This window comes from Macrotis lagotis, chromosome 4, assembly GCF_037893015.1.
Source record: "Macrotis lagotis isolate mMagLag1 chromosome 4, bilby.v1.9.chrom.fasta, whole genome shotgun sequence".
NCBI classification, from domain to species: Eukaryota; Metazoa; Chordata; class Mammalia; order Peramelemorphia; family Peramelidae; genus Macrotis; species Macrotis lagotis.
Window position 1 is genome coordinate 105,387,141 of NC_133661.1, and position 23,055 is coordinate 105,410,195.

The 23,055-nt window shown below is 37.4% G+C and overlaps 2 protein-coding genes across 8 annotated transcripts in view; one reads left to right on the forward strand and one right to left on the reverse strand.

Annotated features, from left to right (window-relative positions):
* ADD3 (adducin 3) overlaps positions 1-17,783 on the reverse strand; it is a 168,261-nt gene extending 150,478 nt beyond the window's left edge. For 2 of the 7 annotated variants that reach the window (XM_074233738.1, XM_074233742.1), the window contains exon 1: positions 15,669-15,746. The gene's annotated coding sequence lies outside the window, so the exon portion shown is untranslated. Of the gene's footprint in view, positions 1-15,190; positions 15,466-15,668; positions 15,747-15,854; positions 15,966-17,568 lie in introns of those variants that run through there. The other 5 variants (XM_074233739.1, XM_074233741.1, XM_074233737.1 and 2 more) reach the window with 5 other exon arrangements.
* Positions 8,195-19,231, forward strand: LOC141522705 (uncharacterized). Its single transcript, XM_074236205.1, has 4 exons — positions 8,195-8,233; positions 15,396-15,566; positions 15,696-16,523; positions 17,636-19,231. Exons 1-4 carry the CDS (start codon positions 8,195-8,197, stop codon positions 17,810-17,812), a joined length of 1,215 nt encoding a protein of 404 aa, XP_074092306.1. The 3' UTR covers positions 17,813-19,231.
* The last annotated feature ends 3,824 nt before the right edge of the window (positions 19,232-23,055 follow it).

The window sequence follows — 23,055 nt, forward strand, 5'->3', positions numbered from 1 at the left end:
ATTATTAGCACTCCCTTGTGCTACTCTACAGAAGGCACATATACTTCATTTATGAAGGAATGTCTATACATTTAGACTTTACAATAACTGAAAACTTCAGAATAACGTTATTCTTCATATGTAACAATGATGTTATTGATATTTGATCTTAATATTGATAGAGGGTCAAACTTTAAATTTTTTTTCAAAATGAGAATTGTATTTCCTTATGCAGTCCCTACACTGTGAGCAGAATCTCACATTAATAAGTTAATTTTCCCCAAATACTTTGTAGTTGAGAAAGAAGCATACTCAATTGGCTAAAAAAAAATCTACTGCTGGGATCTCCAAGCAAATAATAATAGCTCATACCACTAAAACAGAAATGCTTAGCTCCTAAAATAATATCAAATACATTTTTAAAAATTCCCATCTTAACTACGCCCAAAAGGCAACAAAAATGTGCATACCCTTTCATCCCGCAATACCACTACTGGGCCTATACTCTAAAGAGATGATGAAAAAAGGGTAAAAACATCACTTGTACAAAAATATTCATAGCAGCCCTGTTTGTGATGGCAAAGAATTGGAAATCAAGTAAATGTCATTCAGTTGGGGAATGGCTGCTGGCCCTGGAGTCAGGAGTACCTGAGTTCAAATGTGGCCTCAAACACTTAATAATTACCTAGCTGTATGGCCTTGGGCAAGTCACTTAACCCCTTTTGCCTTGCCAAAAACCCTAAAAAAAATAGTGTTTTGGGGCTGCTAGGTGGTGCAGTGGATAGAGCACCAGCCTTGGAGTCAAGAGTACCTGGGTTCAAATCTGACTTCATACACTTAATAATTACATAGCCAGGTGGCCTTGGGCAAGCCACTTAACCCCATTGCCTTGAAAAATCTAAAAAAAAAAATTGGGGAATGGCTTAGCAAACTGTAGTATATGTATGTCATGGAACACTATTGTTCTATTAGAAACCAGGAGGAATGGGAAGATGGGAATTCAGGGAAGCCTGGAGAGATTTGCATGAACTGAGGCTGAGTGAGATGAGCAGAACCAGAAAAACACTGTGCACCCTAACAGCAACATGGGGGTGATGGTCAACCTTGATGGACTCGCTTATTTCATCAGTGCAACAATCAGGGACAATTTTGGGCTGTCTGAAATGCAGAATGCTATCTGTATCCAGATAAAGAACCATGGAATTTGAATAAAGTTCAAGGACTATTCCCTTTAATTTAGAAAAAGAAAACTGATATCTTATTGTCTGATCTTGTTATCTCTTATACTTTATGTTTCTTCCTTAAGGATATGATTTCTCTCTCATCACACTCAATTTGGATCAATGTACAACATGGAAACAATGTAAAGACTGACAAATTGCTTCCTATGGGGGGTGGGGTGGAGGGAGGGAAGTAAGATTGGGGGAAAAATTGTAAAACTCAAAATAAATAAAATCTTTTTTTAAAAATCCCATCTTTTAGAACTTGTAACAAAGCAAACAAGTTTGCCATGTGCTTTTTTTTTTACATTAAGCAAAATCCTTTATACTATAATGGAAAAATGATAATAAATGTTTATGGATTTCTCTAGGTTGTGAATCCAAAACTTTGGCTACAAGATCAATTTGGTGGAAATCCTTACCAACTAGGGTTACCAAAGTATAATAGGTAGTCAGTCCATTGCTAATTTCAAAAAGTCACTGATGACTGATACTGTATCAATCTATATAAGGAGAAATAAGCAAATGGAGGGTTCAAGGCATTCACTGAGTCCTTAAGTCATTATATCAACTAAATTTATGAACAAATGCATACTATGAACATTCTTCCAAAATCTTCTAGTCGGTAAGAGAAAAAGAGGAATGCAAAATACCTATCATCCACAATTCAAAAAAGGAAGTGACACAACCTAAAGAAGATGATGGAAACAGTATTTTATCACAATGCTCCAGGTTAGATACAATTCACTGCAATGTTTCAATACTTTTCCTTGAATTCCTAAAAAAGGAAACAACTTTTAGCAATGGGGCCAAAGAAACAATAAGGAAATAGTTAAATGTGGAAAAAAGTCAAACAAAAAACAAAGTTTCAGCTTATACTTTTTTTCTCCAGGAACTCTTAAAAGAGTTGCATTCACAGGTTCTTCCATACTAAAAAAAAAACAAACCAAAATTACCACCAACAAATGCATAATATATGAGTTCTGTTTAAAGTCCTCTGTTCAGTGACACAAAGGTGGAAAAGTTTCTTAAAGTAATCAAAAAAATAAAGAATGTTACAATCATTGTGATTGTTTTAAGGTATCTTATCAATTTATATTACAGTATCTTTCTTTAGTTCTAGGGAAGCAAGCCCAATTGCTAGGTCACACTCCTACATACTTATAATATCTCCTAAAATACCTTTATCTCTTCCTAAGATCATTATCACTGAGGACAGACTACTGAAATCCTTCTTCAAAAAATGTACTACTCAATTTACCCAGGTAGGACCCAATTACTTTCCACACAGAAGAGTATCTGGAAAAGGGGGAAAACATCAATGAAATGTATAGTCTTTAAAAAATTCTAAAGTTATCACTTGATATTTTTATGTCTAAGTGTAACTTTAAAAATAAGAATTAATCAGTGTACTGGAACAATTTATGATTCTGACTGCCTAAGAAAAGCACTGAAATGTTTTCCCCCAGTTTTAATGATGATTTCACATTTGCTAAGTTGTTTTTTTTCCTGGAACTCACAACTTTCTAAACTCTCTACTTTCCCAAACATTTCAACAAATACTGGTTCATGTTGGCGAGTACCATCAAAATTAAGCAAGCAGCAATTCCATTTGGCACTATGATCACATCAAATCCTACAAATGAAAAAGGGCCTGGTCTGTCCAGTACTTTCTTGGCTAAAAGCTCTCTTAGAAAACTCAGGTGCTACACAATTTAGAGCTGACCATTCAATCATTTCCCTTGGAATGAACAGTGCTTACATCAAAAACCAAAGTCAGGAAGCTGAATGGAAGAAAGAACAGACAAAAAAGCATCCCACCATAAAGAATTATGGTGATGGGATACTGAAGAATTTAATATCTCCAAAACATCTACAAACAAACAAAAAAGAGAAAAACAGATTGGATACAAAAAAAAGTTTAAAAAGAGTTTAAAAAGATTTTGAAATCCAAATAAGAGTGCTAGAGGGAAAAATTGTAAAGGATCCCTGAGAGTTTCAGATGGAAGGTTTAGAAAGTGAATTGACACACTGGAGCAAAATGTTTTTTGAAAATTGGAACTGACCAAATGGAAATTAATGATTCCATGAGCCAATAAACATTTAAACAAAGTCAGAAGTCTGAGGAAAAATACAGAAGGAAAATATATGATAAAAGGGCAAAAAACAACTGATCTAAAAAAAAATCAAAGAGAGTTATAATAATAATGTTTGTCCTTCATTTTTGAAGAAGACCACAACATCAGGATAATGATGCCATGACAAGCTTGTGAACTGGATTTGGGTGAGGGAGAGCTGTACTAAATTACCAGCCTCACTTTCTCCTCCAGAGCCATCTGGGTCCAGTAGCCAGATAAAAATCAAATGCAAGGCAATCAGGGTTAAGTGACTTGCCCTAGGTCATGTAGCTAGTAAAAGGCAATTGTCTGAGGCTGATTCCAACTCTTCTCTTCCTGAATCCAAGGCCAGTGAGTTAATTTAAGACTGAATAAACAACAAACAAGAAAAAAAATAAATAGACTACCTGAAAACCATGACAAAAAAAAAACCAATATCACATTTTTTCAAGAAACATTCTAGGGCGGCTAGATGGTGGATAGAGCACAGGCCTTGGAGTCAGGAGTACCTGGGTTCAGATCCGACCTCAGACACTTAATAATTACCTAGCCTTGTAGCCTTGGGCAAGCCACTTAACCCCATTGCCTTGAAAAATCTAAAAAAAAAGAAAAAAGAAACATTTAGAACTTTCAGAACCAAAGGGCAAAGAAGAAATTGAATTCACTGTTTGTCTCCTATAAAAGAAACACCCAAATGATAACTCTCAAGAATATTATAGCAAAAATACCCAGAACTTCTAGGTTAAGGGGGCAGGGGGAAGCAGAAAAGAGAAAAAAATGAAGTATAGGGTAAACACTGTCAAACTTACACAAAATTTAGGAACTTATATTGAAGGGGAGAAGAACTTGGAATATATTCTAGAAGACAAAAAGTTTAAAATCAGGAATAACTTGCACATACTGAGTACAGTATGATCTTTCTGGAAGACAGGGAAAATGGACCTTGAATAAAAGAGGAATTCCAAATATTCCTGATTAAGGGGGGGGGGAAGAAATCAGAGAACTTTGAAATACAAATACAGGAGTCACAAGAATAAAAAAAGTTAAAAATGAATGAGCAATCATCAGGGACTAAGTAAGACTAAGTAGTTTTCATTTCCACAGGAAAATGATACCTATCATATCACAATTCAATCATCACCAGGAGTGAAAGATTCCACAGAAGGTCTGGGAGTGGTTCTATTCTTTTCTTTAAAAGAAGAATGGAAAGGGATGGGAGATATTATTCACAACTGGGATACATAAGTAGAAGTTTATACAAATAAGGAAGAAGGGGTGATAGGAAGGAATAATTGATACTTTGCCCTGAACTGGTCAAAGAAACAAACAATTTGAATACACAAATACAGAGTTGGATATAGACAAACAGAATGGAAATGGGAAAAAAAGAAAAGAATAATAAAAGGAAGGATAGATTAAAGGATATAATGCTATCCAGTAACTAAAAGATCCCTGGGTTTTAAGATCAATCAGTAAGAATTTATTAAATGCCTGTTATGTGCCAGGCATGGTACTAAGCACTGGGGATACAAAAAAGAGGCAAAAGACAGTCCTTGCGGAGGAAACACACAAATATATAGAAAGTGAGCTATATACAGGATAAATTGTTGTTTGTCCTTCATTCTCAAAGAAGATCATGATTTTAGGGAAGTGATGCCATGGCAAGCAGAAGAATTAGATTTGAATGAGGGAATGTTGTGCTAAATCACCAGCCTCACTTTCTCCTCCAAAGCCATCTGGGTCCAGTGGCCCAATACAAATCAGGATGACTGGAGATGGCCCTGGATGAAAGGAAATCAGGGTGAAGTGACTTACTTGCCCAGGGTCACACAGCTAGTAAGTGTCAAGTATCTGAGACAAGATTCAAACTTCTGTCCTCCTGACTCCAAGGCCAATGCTCTATCCACTGCACCACTTAGCTTTCTTCAGAATAAGTAGGAAATCAATAACAGAGGCAAGGCATTGGAATTTAAAGGGGTTGGGGAAGATTTCCTGAAGAAGAGATTTTAGATGTGACTTAAAGGAAGCTAAGAGGAAGGTCAGTGAGTCAGAGCTGAGAGGGGAGAGCATTCTAGACATGGGTGACAACCAGAGAAAAAGCCTAGAACTGAAATATATAGCTCTATTATATATGATCACATTATTTATATATGTATATACATGTATATATGAATACAAAGTTGTATACTAAACACATATTCATGTGGGTATATATGAGCACATGTAAATATATACATGTATATAAATTTTTAATTACTTGATGCCAACTATCATAAGAAACAATAAATTCAACATATGGATTCATAAGTAATTAAACCTTAGAGATAATCTAATTCAATTTCCAACCCCTTCATTTTATAGGAAGCTCAGAGAGGTTAAATGATTTGCCCAAGAGCACACAGACAATTTAATGACACACAAACCCAAATCTCCTGGCTTCTGGACTAAAACTCCTTTTACTAAATCAGGATGCAAATGTTCTTATTGAGTACTAATTTATTCCTTCATATTCTCTAGTAGTTGGCAGAAGAATTTCCATCTATTTATTGCATGGGAGGGTAAAGGGTAATGGGGTCAACAGATGCCATTTACTGAAAGCTATAATTCTTATTTTCAATATTCACTAAAGCCTAAAAACATATAATTTAACTAAGTTTAAGAAATGTAGGAATGAATCCACTTTATGTGTTATTTATTTTAAAAAGGGAGTATGGAGTGTCTAACTTTAAAAGTAGTGTCAATTTTTAAAAAATCTAAATTCTCAGAATTTTAAAACATTCAATCTCTAAAATGTCAGATCTTGCTTTCTTTTCTTTTTTTTTTGCAAGGCAATGGGGTTAAGTGGCTTGCCCAAGGCCACACAGCTAAGTAATTATCAAGTGTCTGAGGCTGGATCTGAACTCAGGTACTCCTGACTCCAGAGCCAGTGCTCTATCCACTGTACCACCTAGCTACCCCCAGATCTTGCTTTCTTAATAAAAGAGTTTACAAGGACAAGAATCATAGAATTTTAGAGGTAGAAGAAACCTTTGCCCATCTTTATTTTCTCTTTTCTCTTAAATTTTCTACACTTTCTCTTGAGATTTTGATCTTCCATTTATGTTGATTAGATAGAAACTCTTCAAATAAAGCAGTAGTGATTTCTCGTTCATTAGAAGTCTTCCCCCCAAAAGGCAATAAAATCATTTTTAGGAAATTTTGTAGAGGAAATTCCTATACAAATTTACCTCTAAGAGCCTCTTTTATAAAATAAAGATAAAGCTCTTAAACATGTTTTATATTTTCTATAGTACTTAATACAGGGTGGGAACAGAATGAGATTGGATATACTAAATAGTTTATGAGTAAAGGGAAATTACTCATGCATAATTTTAAAGTCAGAAGGCCATCTTCAAAAAAGAAGTATTCACATTAATAAAACAAAGTAATTATATATGAATAGCTACTAAAATGAGAGGGGTAAAATTAAAGTAACCAGACTGTTAAAGATAAATAATCTTATTTTATGCATAAGGAAATTCAGATTCAAAAGTCAACTACATGAAACCCATCTAGTGAGTTATTATACTTGTTTCAGAAAGCAATTTTTAGTATATTGCTACTATAGACTTTCCCACTGTTTCTCAAAACTGTATTTTTATATCACTTTGGTAGGTTGGGGGGGGGGGGGTTAGGTAGTTCTCCATCATCCCTACTTGATTTTCATAGCTGTCCTGTGACCTGTCATCTAATATAGGGTTTTTTTTTAGGTTTTTGCAAGGCAAATGTGATTAAGTGGCTTGCCCAAGGCCACACAGCTAGGTAATTATTAAGTGTCTGAGACCAGATTTGAACCCAGGTACTCCTGACTCCAGGGCAGGTGTTTTATCCACTATGCCACCTAGCCACCCCCATCTAATATAGTTTCAAGCAATCAAATATAGAGTACTTAAATATCAATCACTCCTTTATTTCTTTAAGGTTTCTTAAAGATGACCTGGTTCCAAGAAGGTATAATGTTTGTCCTTCATTTTCAAAGAAGATCACATCAAGGAGGTGAGGCTATGTATGATAAGCACATGAATTGAGTTTGAATTGGGGGGGGGCAGGCAGGATGCTATGCAAAGTCAATAGCCTCACTTTCTCCTCTAGAGTTCTAGAGTCATCTGGGTCCAGTGGCCAGATATGAATTAGGATAACTGGATATGGCCCTAGATGTGAGGCAGTCAGGATTAAGTGACTTGCCCAAAGTCACACAGCTAGTAAGAGTCAAGGACTGAGGTCAGATTCAAATTCCTGTCCTGACTCCAAGGCCAGTGCTTTATTCACTGTGTCACTTAGTTACACCCCCCCCCCCCACAAGAAAATGGGTTGCTAAAGACCAAAAGACATAAGAGAAAGAAAGATAATCTGAATAACATTTTAACATAAGAACATAACCACTGTTTGCTAAATGACTTTCTTTCCTCTTAACTGAAGAGTTCTTTAGGAGCAATAACAAAATTATTCCATTCAGAACCCCATATAAGTTCCTTTTTCTGTCTCCCCCTTTCATCCTCTGTGCATACATACTTCCTCGGATATTAAAAAAACACTAATCTCATTAAATGTTCTTTCTATACTCATTAACATGACAAATGAGGTCAAAAGAAGCATTGCTTAACAATTGCTAGCTTTGATTTATGGAGAATCAAAAGTAATATGCTTTATCTTAAAGGGAGTCTTAGAAGAGCTTGATCATAATATACACTTCCTCAGTTGGGCCAAATAACCTTGAAAATAATTTTGAACAGAATATTGCTTAAATCCCATATCTTTAGGCATTCAGGCAGAAAATCAGGAGAGATGTCAATAATATATTAAATAGGAAAAAGAATATTTTTATTATGCCTGGAGGGTATGGTCCTTATCAAGGAACTTTCTCGAGAATTGCAGGCAGTGAGATATTTAAAGTACACACCATGCCCTCATGCAACTGAAAATACCAGCAGTTTTACAAACTTACTGCTTCAACATTGTTGAAATTCCACCTCCTTAGTAGAGCATCTAATGGTTGCCCTTCATTCTCAAAGACCATAACATCAGGGAAGTGATGCCATGACAAGCATATGAACTGGATTTGAGTGAGGGGATGCTGTGCTAAGTCACCAGCCTCACTTTCTCCTCCAGTCATCTGGTCCAATGGCCAGATAGGAATAAGGACAACTGGAGATGGTCCTGGATGCTAGGCAATATAGCTTTGAGTTAAGTAACCTGCCCAAAGTCACACAGTAAATGTCTGAGGCTGGATTCAAATTCCTGTCTTCCTGACTCCAAGGCCAGTGCTCTAACCCCTGTGCCATCTAGCTGCCAGGAACAATATCCCTTACTGGCATAGAATTCCAAAATGAGAAAATGAGTTTAATGAACCCCAAATTTAGTGTAGTTCAATTTAATTTCAGGTTAGGGCTCAATTCAGATTCTGCTATTTAGCATGAATGTGTATAAATGTCATACAAAAGTTGTTCTAACAAAATTAGAAAATAGACAAAGACCCCTTTCCACTAAACAAACTTAAAAAAACTATAAACTATTTAGCTGGGTACTTTTTACTACTTCCTACCAGTTACACAATTTGGGAAGTTAAATTCATCTGCTTCAGGCCCCTGGGATACTTTTCAGTAAGTTATTGCTTAAATCTAACTCCCATTTCAGTAGTGTTTGAAGGTTTTATAAAACACTTCTCACAACAGTCCAAGTAAAGACACTCTCCCTCCCCAGCCTGACACATGAATACTAGTAAGGCTCAGACATCTCATTATTTCAACCCCTTGTCTTCTGATTCCAAATCTGGAGGGCTTTTTTTTTAACCACAGTACACTAAAGTAAATAATATGAAAGGAGTAATTGAGTATTGCTGAAAACTGTTCCCTGTGTTACTGTCTACTATGGTCTTTAAGCCTTTATTATGCCACATGTGATTTTATTTATCACAAAATAAAACACATGCCAGAGAAAATAAATTTAACAGTTTGCACATTCATGAAAGAAAAATTAAGACCTCGTCTTTTTTTTTGCCTCACATCTCATCATTCCAATAATTAGTGCCTTCCTCTATATCTTACTCTACTCATAGTCCAAAAAGAGATTAATGTAAATTTCAGAAATTTCCAAATTTATAAGTTTCTCACTAGTTTGTGAGCTCCCTGAGAGTAGGAGTTGGTTTTGCCCTTTTTGTATCCCCATCATTTAGCATATAGTGTCTGACACTTAAATATTTGTTTGCTTATAAAGGAAGAATAGCCATTAGGAGAAAATGTCAAGGACAATTTATGGGGTTTTATGTAACTGAACAATACTTTATCAATCACTCAAATATAGCTTTGAGTTCTATCAAATTTCCAAAAGAAATTTTCCCCTTTGGCATTCATCTCATATTTTACAACTCATTTCCTAAAAGTATTAAGTGAACTTACTTCCTAGAGATCTTTTTACTGTTAGATGCCAGTATTCCTCTTCTGCCATACTTGGAGAATTCAATATTTCATTAGAGTGGATATACTCTTTTTAACAGTGAAGCTTGCAATTCTACTCTATGCATTAGTAAATGAAGGATCTTTCATGAGTTTCTATCACTGATTAAAAAAAAAATCACCCAGTGGCCAACCTTGTGGTGATGAACCCAGACTACATCAAAGGAATATTACAAAATGTGGAAGGGCCTAATAATCTTTATAAAAAAGACTTCAAGACAGTGCTATTGACTGAAGACCAACTTATTCTGGAGAGGTTCAATCTTAAGATCTTTATAATTTTTTTTAATCCTAAAAATTCTTCTCCATTTTATACCAAATAATTTTCTGTTATTCCAGTTCCATCATTGTAAACTTGTAAACTTGTTGATTGTAAACTTGACAAGGTTGTAAATTTCTTAGCTAGAATGTAAGTTCAAGGGCAAGAATTTTCTTATATAGTTTTGTATAATTTCTTTAACATAAGACTTGGCACACAATAAATGTTTATTATTTACTGAGGCAATGAATTTCAAATGAATCATTTTTTTTTTAGTTTTTGCAAGGCAATGCGGTTAAGTGGCTTGCCCAAGGCCACACAACTAGGTAATTATTAAGTGTCTGAGGCTGGATTTGAATTCAGGTACTCCTGACTCCAGGGCTGGTGCTCTAGCCACTGCACCACCTAGCTGCCCCCAAGTGAATCATTTTTAAGAATCTTTAAAGGTAATTTGCTAATACTCTGAGACAAAAAGAAAGTAGCCAAGCTATTCAAACTTTTATCTATCCTTAATTCAAAATCCACCTGGAAACACATAGGGATCACTGCCTTAATGCAGACTTGGGAGCTATCTTGGATCCTGACCAAAATAACTTAATTGGAAGTACCAAAACGAATTCATGAGTCTCACCTAAAAATACCATAGCAAGAACCCCAAAACAGGTATATAGCAGATTAACAGGCAAAATAGTGTAATGGAGGGTGTGCTAAATTGAGTATCAGAGCATCTGAGTGTAAATCCTGTGTAATTAACACTGTTTGCCCTTGGATAAATCACATCCCTAGACCTCAATTTCCTCCTTCCTAAAATAGAGCTAGAAGAGCTGACTTCTAAGGTCCTTTCCATCTCTAATACTCTATAAGTCCAAGATGATAGAATACATTTTGACATTCAGTTTGAATTTTTAACAATTATAATTATTGTGAATATTACATATTGCTAGACATACAACAAAAAAGTATCACTTTCACATATTTTGTATTTATTTGCGATGATGAGCACAAGCCGTGAATATTATGTCTTCTCTGGATTCAGACTTTAGGCAAGAATTCTTTCCCTGAATAACACTGGAGATATATAATTGTACTAAATTGCCCACTCAAGTATGTCATATATTTGCAGTACATTAACTGAAAACTATATTTAATTTCATATAATTTACTACCAAATAGAATGTCACAAGAAACAAAAATGATGTAGTCCAACATCAACAGTACTGCAAGGACACAAGCATTTAAATACATTGTAGGCAGAACTGAAAATTGGTTCAATCATTTGGAAAACAATATAAAATATGTAATAAGGATCACAAACTTCATAAAATCTTTTGATCAAACTGGGACATCTATAGGAACTCCCATGATGGGAACTACTTTAACTGGCTATATTTCAAAACCAGTCTATGACTTTATATAAGATAAGGAGTTATTTGACTAAAGCAGTATAAGACTGATTTGTTCAGGGTCACACTGCTGGTGTGAGGGATGGGATTTAAATTCAGATCTTGAATCCTGAGTCTGGTATTTTATTCACCATTCCATTTGGGGTATAAGAATAATAAATACTTTTAAAAGGAGAAAAGTTAATATCCACAAAAATGTTCATAGCTTAGCTGTTTTATTTGTAATAGGAAAAACAATTGAAGCATTCTATATGTCAACAGTGACCAATATTGGTATGATAAAATATTTAAATATATAATATCTGTATGAAGTGATGCTAACAACTAATTTTTTAAAAAAGAAGAAAAACCAAGTCAGACAGAGTTGAATTTCAGCTAAAACTTGGATGTGGACACATTCTGGGGGACTTATTTTTTAATTTATTTGATTCTTTATTAGATGCTAAGGGATTTGTGCAAGATTTCACTCATTATTTTACATTTATTTTGCTGATAATTGAGTTTACAATAAAAAATGTCTAACATGCTATAATGTATAATTAATTTGTTCTACATGCTAGTTACCCTGTTGAAACATTAACACATTGAAATTTGTACTATCACCAAGTTACTCTAAAGAATTAAAATGGTTTAGAACACAAGCAACAAAGGACATTTTTAAAAAATTTTGATTTTTGTAAAGAAAGCAGAAATTATGGGGCAAGATATTGCATAAAAAAGTTTTAAGATGAAATTTTTTGCTAATGGAGCATCAGCAAGTGGAAGTTTCCACACTGAAACAATGAAGAAACAAAGTAACATGATATTAGAATGTGTTTTAAAATGAGTTCACTCTGGGGCTGCTAGATAATACCGTGCATAGAATGCCAGTCCTGGAATCTGGAGGACCTGAGTTTAAATTCTGCTTTTGACATTTACTAGCTGTGTGACCTTAGAGAAGTCACTTAGCTACAACTGCCTAAAAAAAAGGTGCTTATTACAGAAGGCACTGTGACCATTGAGTGTGGATGTGGTATATTATTAGACTAGCTAAAAGTAGTGGCTTTTACTATTACTATCATTGAAATGTTTAACATCTACAAGACTAAACTCTTCCTCATTCTATCTACCCATAGATTGTTTCTATCAAACATATTTTCCAAAATCAAAAGTAATATAACTTTAGAACTGATTATACAGCTTGGAAGACACTGGCACAACACCACTGAGCATGGCACGCCCTCATCGGTGAAAGTGCATCACTCTTAAGAGGAGGGCAGAATTGAAGCAGCTCAAAGGAAATGTGACATCCATAAATTCAGAGTACCCACCCCAGGTGTTCACATAGACTATTTGTGCCCAACCTGTGGTAGAGCATTTCAAACTCACTTAGGTCTGATCAGTCACAGTCGGACACACTATAATTTGTCTCAAACATAGTGATGTCATTTTGATCTTCTTCAATGATGAAGGACAAGAACCAAATTTTCCAAAATCAAAAGTAATACATAAATCACTGTTAAGAGACTTAGTTTTAATTTTTCACCTGAGTAGTATATTTAAAAAGGCTAATAAAGCTTGACCATAGAAGCCATCTGAGTTGTATAGGAGTTGGGGTTGGAATAGACAATCTCTAAGAATCCAACAGGTCCTTTAAATAGATGAGCAAGAGTCTTTTGCCTAAAAGGCTTTCCTTTGATTTCTAGTACTCTCTAAGCTGCCTTTCAATAGTAGAGACATAGCCTCCTTATCTCAGAGGTAGCATGACACCTTTCCTTAAAAAGTCATGCTATCACTCTACTGATAAGCTGATACCATTGTTTTCCAGAACTCCTTTCCCATTCTATATGGCTTCAAATCATTTCAGTATAATCTAATGACTTTTCTTCTACATTACACTACTTTTCATTGCCCCTTTGAAGTGCTCAAGAACATAAGAGAAAAATGACAGGAGAACAGTAACTTGGCTATATTCTGAAATCTATGTCCTACTTTTCTATTTGGTCTTGCTTGACTTTTTTGACTCATGAAACCATTTATGCTAGATAGGAGACTTACCACAGTCAGCAAAACATAAAAGCTGGGTGGTCACCACTTGTTACAGAACTTTAGACTGGGACATTGTTGGATGCTCGTCATAGTCTATTGGTGTCTCAAAAGGCACTCTGGTTTAGATTAAATATTATTTGATAATTCAATCCAATTTCTACTGGCACTCACCCACACCTCATTCTCTTCAGAGCTAAATCTTATAGGAACAAGACATAGCAATGAGGTAGAAAATCTACACTTTTCCATTTTCTTTAGCAAGTCAATCATTTCTATTTAAGATGTACATATAAAAATACTCAGGACAGAAAACATTTCTTTTACATGGGTTACATTTTCCTAGTAACATTCTTAATTTATATTCAAGGTCACAATAAAAAGCACCTTCCAAAGCTGGTGAGTTCAGTTTATTTTTTTTAACAAATTGTCTAATAAAACAAAAACAACTATATCTAAAAGTATTAGATAGCCAAATAGAACAAAATAATGTAAATGATAATAGAACAGATTTAGAGTCAGGAAAACCAGAGTTCAAGTTCTAATGCCCCAGGGAAAATCACTTAAACTATCAATGTTCAGGTGGCACAGTGGATAGAGCACCCGCCTTGGAGTCAGGAGTACCTGGGTTCAAATCCGACCTCAGACACTTAATAATTACCTAGCCCTGTGGCCTTGGGCAAGCCACTTAACCCCATTGCCTTGAAAAATCTAAAAAAAAATATCAATGTTCCAGGCAACTCTCTAAGATTCAGTTCATTTAGCAGCCAATCTGACCTGCTGGAGGGAGTTTCCCGTGCTCCTCCTTCATTCAAAACACTTAAAAAAAATAAAAACGAAGCTAGCCATCATATATGCCTCTATGCTTAAAAATGGACACATTTTAATATTGGGAAATGATTTACATACATTATCTCATTTTATACTCACAATGCCCTGAATTATAGTTGTTACTATCCCAGGAGAAAATTGAATTGCTCTTGGTCACAAGACTACCAAGCGTGAAAGAACATTCAAACTCAGGTTTGCCCAGTTCCACGGTTCAACGAGTTCTATTCTATTAAATATATGGCATAGAAGTTAACAGAATGAAATCTGCAGCGAGCTGAAAATTCAATATTTTTTTAAAAGAAATTAGTCTTTCTCTCCGATTCTCTTCTACTATACACAATTAAAAACATTCACCTATTTAGTCAGAAAAAACTGAATTTTCTATCTGTTCAAAATCTTGTTCCAAACAATTCTACTGATGCTATAAAAGAAAACTGGATCCCAAATGAGCATAAACCGACACTGGTTCTGAGGCCGTCATCTCATCTGCAAGACCGTACTCAGATGGAGGAAAAAAAAGCATTTCAAAAGATTCACTCTTCTCATAAATCAAAATGCTACTCAAGAAGTTGAGTCAAGTCAAATCGAGTTCGAAATTGAATGGGGAAAATCTACTAACAATAGACATGATATCATAAACTAACATCAATAAATGCAGTCATTTCCCAAAGCAAATTTTAATTGATTACAGAAAATGACAAACTGGACCCGCTGGAAAGGACCTGGCAGGTACCCCAGCCCTTTCAGTTTCATCAAAAGGGTCCCTTAAGATCTTCAACTATCCGCTGAGGAACTAGTCATTTTATTTAGCCACTTTTCAAAGGTGACCTATTTGCAATCAAGTCTCTGCACCAACATGGCTCACCTGAGGTCATTCCAGACGCTTTAATTAGAGGAGTCCAACTTGCCCTAGCTGCCCACAGCCCTAGCTCCGGATTATAAACCTTTTAACTTCAAAGAGGTTTGCCCATCCGCATGAACACAAGCAAATCAGATCCGCGGAGCCCTCTTCCTGGTCACCCTGGCCAGAGTGTACTGGGAAACTGGCTTTTTTTTTTTTTAAAAAAAAGCCTCTGTCGAAAGTAAAAGGGGAGAAAGGCGACAGCGTTGGCCCGCACACCCGCCCAGCCTTGGGCTGGGAACTGCTCCTGTCCCCTAAAGCCTCGGCCCCTCCCACAGAGGGGTTCGGAGCTCCTGGGTCCAGGGGAGCTGCCAAGCTGCGCACCCCGCTCCTTCCCGGGGTGGGGGGCGCCCTAGCCGGGCGGGACAGGCAGCCCCTCCGGCCGGGCCCCCCTTTCCCCGAGGTCGGCACCCCGGTTCCCCCAAGGAGGAGGGGGACTCACCTGAAGCCATAAAGGGGCAACCAATAGGAAGGCAGCTCGGCGGCGCTCGCCCCCGTCCACGCCGCCCCGGCCCTCCCGGCCCTCCCCGGCGGCCCGACCCCCGCCCCGCCGCTGTCCCACCCCGGCCGGCCGCGGCGCGGGCAGAGGGCTGGGGCGCCCCTCCTGCGGCGCCGCCGGCCGCGTTACCTCGGGGCGCGCGGCCGGCTTTGTGCTCCCCTCCCGGGCCTGGGCTCCGGCTGCTGGCGCCGCCGCCCGCGCTGGCTGCGCCGCCCCTCCCCCGGGGAGGGGCTGGGGGCGCGGGGCGGCCGATCCCTCTCGGCAGGAAGCCGCGGCACCTGGGCCGCAGCCCCTCCTGCCCGCCCTGCTCCGCCTCCCTGGGCCCGCGCCCCTTCCCGGGCGACCGTTACGGCCCCTCCGCGCGCCGCAGCCCCCTCCCCTTCCTCCGATCCCGCCCCTCCCCTCCCGGCTCCCGAGCCCGGGGCCGCGCGGCCTCTGGGATGGGGGCGGGGCCGGGCCCGAGAGGCTGCGGGCGCCCCCTCCTGTCCCTCGGCCGGGGGTGCATCCTCGGCCCGCGCGGCGCCTCCGGGAGGGCCCCCGCCGGAGACCCCGAAAAGGGCGCCCTGCCCCCGGGCTCCGGCCAGTGCCAGCCGCCCCTGCAGGCCCCCCCCCGGGTCCGGGAGAGACGCCCAGGAGCCTCCCGACTCGCAAATCTCTACATTTGGGGGAGCATCTGGGGGGATTTCTGCCACGGAGATGCCCCCGTTTTTCCTCTCCCGGGCTCCCTGCACCCCGACAGAAGGCAGCCAGCTGAGACAGCAGGGCCACCCACTCGGGTCAGCCAAACTTTGCAACCTGGTAGGGGTCCCATAAAAGTGATTTCAGGGGTGTAGGTCGGCCATCCCCTTCAGGCGGGGCACGTTTCCCTCCTAATCCTACATCCCCGGGGCAGAAGTCCCATCGAGGCACGCCGTGTCTCGCACACCCCCAGATCGGCACGTCCCTCACAAGCGCATGCCTTCCACTGGCACTAATAGCTGTCTCCCACGCCCACCAAGAGGCACGCCCCTCCCCATCTATCCCTTTCCTGGTGGCTCTGGATTCTCCTGGGTCCTCTCCACCGAATATTCAAACTTCACTCCCACTTGTCTCCCTCAGTTCCCTTAAGAAAGGTGACAATTCACTTTCCCTCCTCTCCAGCATAGCCTCTTCCCTTACAATTCTGCCCCTCCTTCCTCTGCCGGAATATCTCGCACCATCTCCCTCATCAACTTCATCTCCTCCCTCTAAAAATGTGCTAATTAAGATGTAGTTCACTCTTCTTTTTCAACATTGGAAGTGTGAAAAATGAAGCTTGTCTTGGCGTAAGAAATGATTCATTTACCCTTTTCATTTTCTGACTCCTCTGGACTAGGGCTAGAGTTTAACTCTGTCATAATTTTCCTTCTGCTTAACACGGCTTGTATATATACATGTATATATATATATTATATATACCATCCCGCATTATTATTTTAAATCCCCCTAAAATTACAAAGAGTGCTGTCTGTTCTAAAATACAAAGATTTGGAACATGCTTGTTTCATTTTGGATCTGCAGTGGTTAGAGGGAGAAATACTGGGAGGGGCTTGAAATTTTCTTGCATTTAAAAAGCAAAAATGAAAAGCTTGGCATGCCCCAGGGTCAATCTTTTTTAAAAAATGAATGTCAAAAAAGTACCTCTAATGCAGTTACATTGTAATCATCTTCAAAATACAAGGTTTATTTACTAGACAAACCTCTAAACCCCCAAAAGAAGACCGATTAGCATAATCCATTTTAAACATGTCTGTTGAGCAGTCTTTCCCTTTAACATCCCCCTTCACACAATTACTAGAGGAAAAAAAATGAAAGATCTGCTTACCTAACCTCCGTACAAGGCTGTAACAGTCCACTGTATATTTTCATGTGTATGTATGTCTTTCCTTTAGGTGTGGATTCTGCAGTGCTGCACAGAAACACACTGCAGCTCCAACACTAGTCGCAGCAGCAGCAGCAGCAGCAACAGCAACAGCAGCAGCAGTGGCGGCAGCAGCAGCAGCAGCAGCAACTCCTCCAATGTTGCCTGTAGTAGAGTGAGCTACTTAGCAAAAGCTCTACAATTATAGTGGTGCTCACTGGAGGAAAGAAGAGTTCTGTCTTAAAGCTATGACTGTTTCCCCCTTCTAATATTGTTTCATAAGATGTAGAAAGGGTGGAAGTGGAGATTTTTTTGGATTTAGAAAAGCAATACAGCTGTAGGAGGTCAAGGTTAAAATTAATAGAGTGATTGAGGTTAAGATTTAGCATGACTCAAAGAAACACTGGAAACATTAGTTTTTTAAGAATCCTGCTAATTTCAAACACAGAGGGAGCAGAGTGAGATAATAAGGACACATGATCTGCAACTGCTGTGGATCTTGGACCAATATTTAATTTCCTATCATTACTCTGTTATGATATGTACATAAAATAAACCTATGTAAGATTAAGTTCATGAATTAAGGCATTAAACTCCCATTCATGTATTTGGCAACAATGGATCTAAGACCTATCAACACATATCTGTAAACTTGAGACAATGAGTAAATGACAATACTAGGAAATAAGATTGACAGATTTTAGTATCTACTGTATCTTTACAACCAAATAACATAAAATGATTTCTAGAATTTACAATGGAAAGAAGTATGTAAGATCAATATAAAATGAAATTAGATAAGAACTGCTGATGGATTATATTTTTTGAAACATTTCTAAATACATTCAAAACTAAATAAAACAAGTTCTCATAGCTGTATTAACTGGTTTAAAGCTAAGGTGGTGCTATTATTTAGGCAGGTAATGAATGTTTAATGATGTATGCAACTATAGTGTGTACTTCCCCCCCAATGACCTTTAGAATTTGTGTTTTATGTTTTAAATGTTGTTTTTAACTTTCTCAAAGACAGGTTTATCATTTAACTTCTAACATTACTTTTAGGTGGGTACAAGAGAAGAATAGGTTAAAATTAAAATGTAGAACTTCAGATTCTGAATTTACTTCTACTATTGACATTGTACAACCCACTGTAAATGAGCGATGTGACCTTGGATAAATAATTTTTATTTTTATGGGTCTTCTAGTTCCTCATCTACTGAAAACAAGAGGTTGTAATATTATCTTCTTTTCCTGATCCAGAAACCCCTCCCACATCATTTTGTAACAATCTATAACTATGACTAGTCTGGGCTAACATTGACTGGGTTTGATCCTAGGGGCTACACTAAAATATTAATCATCCCCTTGGTTAATTTGATCTGACTATGACTTTTTTTCTGAGAAAATTTCCAAATATAATTCGTACTGTGATTTACATAAATGTGACTAGCAGATTTCCTAAATTCCCACAGAAGCATCCATTATAACAAATGCATATTAACTACAAGAAAACCTTTATTTCACCCCACAGAAAATGCAGAAGATGCATGAGACTCACAGGAGCCCATAAATAAATATAGGAAACACTTAGAATACTCACAATAGCCCGGGAACAAACAATATAATTCTCCACTTTCTTCAATATGTCTTGCTTTTCTCACCAGTGCACTAAAAATCCTTCTAACTCAATTCTCCCCCATGGTTTTGACTCCTCTCAGAAAGACATCAAATTTGAGATTGATGATAAAGGAAGTAAAGTCCAAGTCTTCTGCTCTCGGAAATCATGGCTTGTGTCACTAATTGGCCTCAACTCCCACACACAAGGATAATCCTCTTACCTTTTCACGAGGTGTATTGTTAAAGAACTCCCTCTTTCTAGAAGACAGATCTCTGAAATCTTTTATTTTTCATTTTTTCCCTTGATTCTCAAAGTTGTTATTGTCCAAGAAATCTCCCTTATTTAGCTAGAAGACTAAATTATAGGATTATGCTATCTAGGAAATTCTCTGCTAACCAGGTGACACAGCTTCAAAAATGGCATTGTCCATGGACAAAAATTAGAAAAGGAGCCAACAAGGAACTGAATGTATCAAAAAGCCTTCTCCTTTGAGAACTTGCCACATTTTGTTGTGATACAGAATCAGTTTTTAGTTTATGAACCAGAAGATGAATTTTTTCCCCCTAAAACTCCCTTGCTTTCTCCATAATCCAATATATGTTGGCAATTTGGTCTTTAGTTCATCTGCCTCTTTAAAAACCAGTCTTCTCTTCTAGTAATTCTGGATACATATATTTTGCTGAAGTCTAGCTTGCAGAATCTTGAGCAAGGGAGTTTCAGGGGAAAAAAACCCTGCAACACACATCTACTTCTGGTTCATAGACTGCTAAATCATCTTGTTTGTCTCTGGAGGAAGCTCTATGCAGGCTAAGAATCAACAGTTAAAATGGAACATAAAACAGTAGTTTAGTTTAAGATTAGAAAAGGAGTATGACAAAGCTGCATATTGTCATCTGTTTAACTCTTATGCAAAGTACATCATGCATAATGTCACGATGGCTGAATCAAAAACTAGAATTAAGGTTGCCAGGAGAAATATCAATAATCTCAGATATGTAAATGATACCACTCTGATGGCAAAAAGTGAAGAAGAAATATAGAAGCCTCCTGATGAGGGTGAATGAAAGAAGAAAATGTAAAAATTTGAACTTAATATTAAATAAGAATTTGGTAACTGGTCTCATCATTTCCTGATAAATAGAGGGAGAAGAAATGGAAGAAGTAATGTCAGATTTTCTATTCTTAGGCTCAATGATGACTGCAAATGAGGACAGCAGTCATGAAATTAAAACATACATTCCTTGAAAGGAAAGTGATGACAAATCTGGGTGAAATACTAAGAGTATAGACATCACTTTGCCAACAAAGGTCAGTAGGATTTTTCCAATAGCATTCTATAGCTATTAGAACTGGGTTTTAAGAAAAACAATGTTCACATTTTCAAATTGTGGTGGTTGTGGTAATAGAGAAAAATTTTGAGGGTCCCTTAAATTTGAAGATCAAATCAGTCAATTTTTTTTATATTTTAAACTTTATTCACTTTTGTATGTAGCAATTCTAAGCATTACACATAAGACACTGCTTTAGATATTTTATAGAAAATGAAGTTTTTTTTGGCTTTAAAAAAGAACAAAGAAACCAACACAAATTCAATTGTCAGCAAGAAGCAAAAATCCTCACCCAAATGGGGACCAATACAAAATTCAAAATGATGGTACATACAAACTATGTGGCATACAAACTATTCCTCAAACTCTAATCTAGCAAGCATGACCACATTATTTGATTACAGCTAAGTAAAAACATTCCAAAAACTACACTAAAAAAGTCTCATTTCATCAAAGTAAAAACATTTTAAAAATATTGCTTGTAAAACTTATCACCAAAGTTTAAAAATTGCAAAAACTTTTGCAGGCATTTTTGTAAATAAAGTTAAAATTCAATCTTCATTGAAGGAAAAAAAGCACTCTTAAATTTCTTATAAATACCCTCTAGAGACATATATTGTAAATCTGCCACAATCTTCACCTGAAGGAATTTCCAAGACTCCTTCACCAGAAAGGATCACCCTATAGAGTTATTTCCATTAAACCTTGCTCATATAAATAAGGTCCAACTTCATCTACATTTGAATTTTTACCCTACTTTGTTTCTCTCTGACTGATTCAAAAATTCTTAAAAGGGGGGGCTCTTTGGTTCAAAATAAAACACTATTCCTCTCTTCTAAAATGACTCTCTGTATGATTCTGATTAAACATCCATTTGGGGAGGAATTCAGGAAAGCTGAAGGGAAAGACTTCAGACTGAATAATTATATTTCCCATAGTTTATGTGAACTGCTCTCCTTAGATCCTATGTTTTGGAAGCCCCAAAGGAAATCCCAGTTGTATCCAGAATATAGCACTAAGTATAAAGTTGCTAAGAGTTTAATAATTACATGACAATGGGTAGAAAGTTCAAACAATGCTACAAGGCAAAAATTCAGAGTGTAGCCCACAAGTTATTAGTCAAATCCCAAGTTGCCTTTGGTCTTTCCGGGCTAGGGTCCCACCACTTAGCATTTTTCCTGGGTTTGATTTTTCTGACACTGGCATCACTTTCCTTTCATAAGAGAACATTCTTTCACTTAAAAAAAAGATATGTATTCCATTGTGCATCAAAATGACATTATTTAAAGAGGAGGAAAGGGGGCAGGGTGTGTGGGGATAAGGAGCCACAGCACTTTAAATACAATCTCTGGGGTTCCCTTTTCCAGGGCAACATGAAGCACCAGTGTAGTAAAGTCATGGTGGGGAAAATGTGAATATATACTGCCTTGGGATAAAGGACAGTCTTTGTTTGGAATATTCTACACCCCAGTGTTCATTACTGCTCACTGATCAAATCCTGCTAAGGGACTAGGAAGATTGAAACATGGAAGCCTCCCAATTAGCAAACCTCCCATTCACAAGTACAGGAACTAAGATTCTCAAAATTCCCCTGTTATGCATATATACATTTCAAATCCCTTCACCTCCTCTCCAAAAACAATGGCTCCAAATACTTCTGCCAAGTAGTTTCATTAAGCTCTTCTCACAGAAGAAGAAGAAAAAAAGGTATATTCCCCAAAGACATGAAGATCTTGTGTCAGGAGGTGCTGGATATGATGCAATTTAAGGATCAATTAAGCAAAACTTAATAGCTTATATGATAAATAGATTGCAAATCAGTCAGTTCTTAAAGAAATTAATTCAGGATATTCACTGGAAAGTCGAATGCTGAAGTTTAAGCTTAAAAACTTTGGTCACAAAATGAAAAGACAAGAGAAATATCAATAATCAATGATCAATTGGATCAAATGGTCAAAAATCATCAATAATCAATTGGAAAAGACCACTGATGCTGGGAAAAATTGAAGGCAAAAGGAAAATTTGTGGGATGAGATGAATAGATAGTGTCACAGAAATATACATGAACTTGGACAGACTTTGGGATATAGGAAGGATCTGGCATGCTATGGTCTATGAAGTCATGAAGAGTTGAACACAAAACTCAAAAACTACAAATACTTTTTACAGGGAGAAGGTATGGAGAATCAAATGTTTTGTAACCTCTAACAGGAGAGAAGGTATAAAGAAATAAAAAAATCTGGTAAATCTACCAGATTAATAGGGAACTCCCTTACATTATTATTCTACATCTTAATTGTTTTATGCAGGTACATCTAGCTCAAAACTCCATTGTCTAACTGCCTAGCTCCTCTACTCCATTTGTATATACACCTTTGTATATACACATTTGTACATATATACACACACACACTTGAATTTTCAGTCTTATTATATATATATATATATATATATATATATATATATATATATATATATACTTGAGGGGAATTCACCATTCACAAG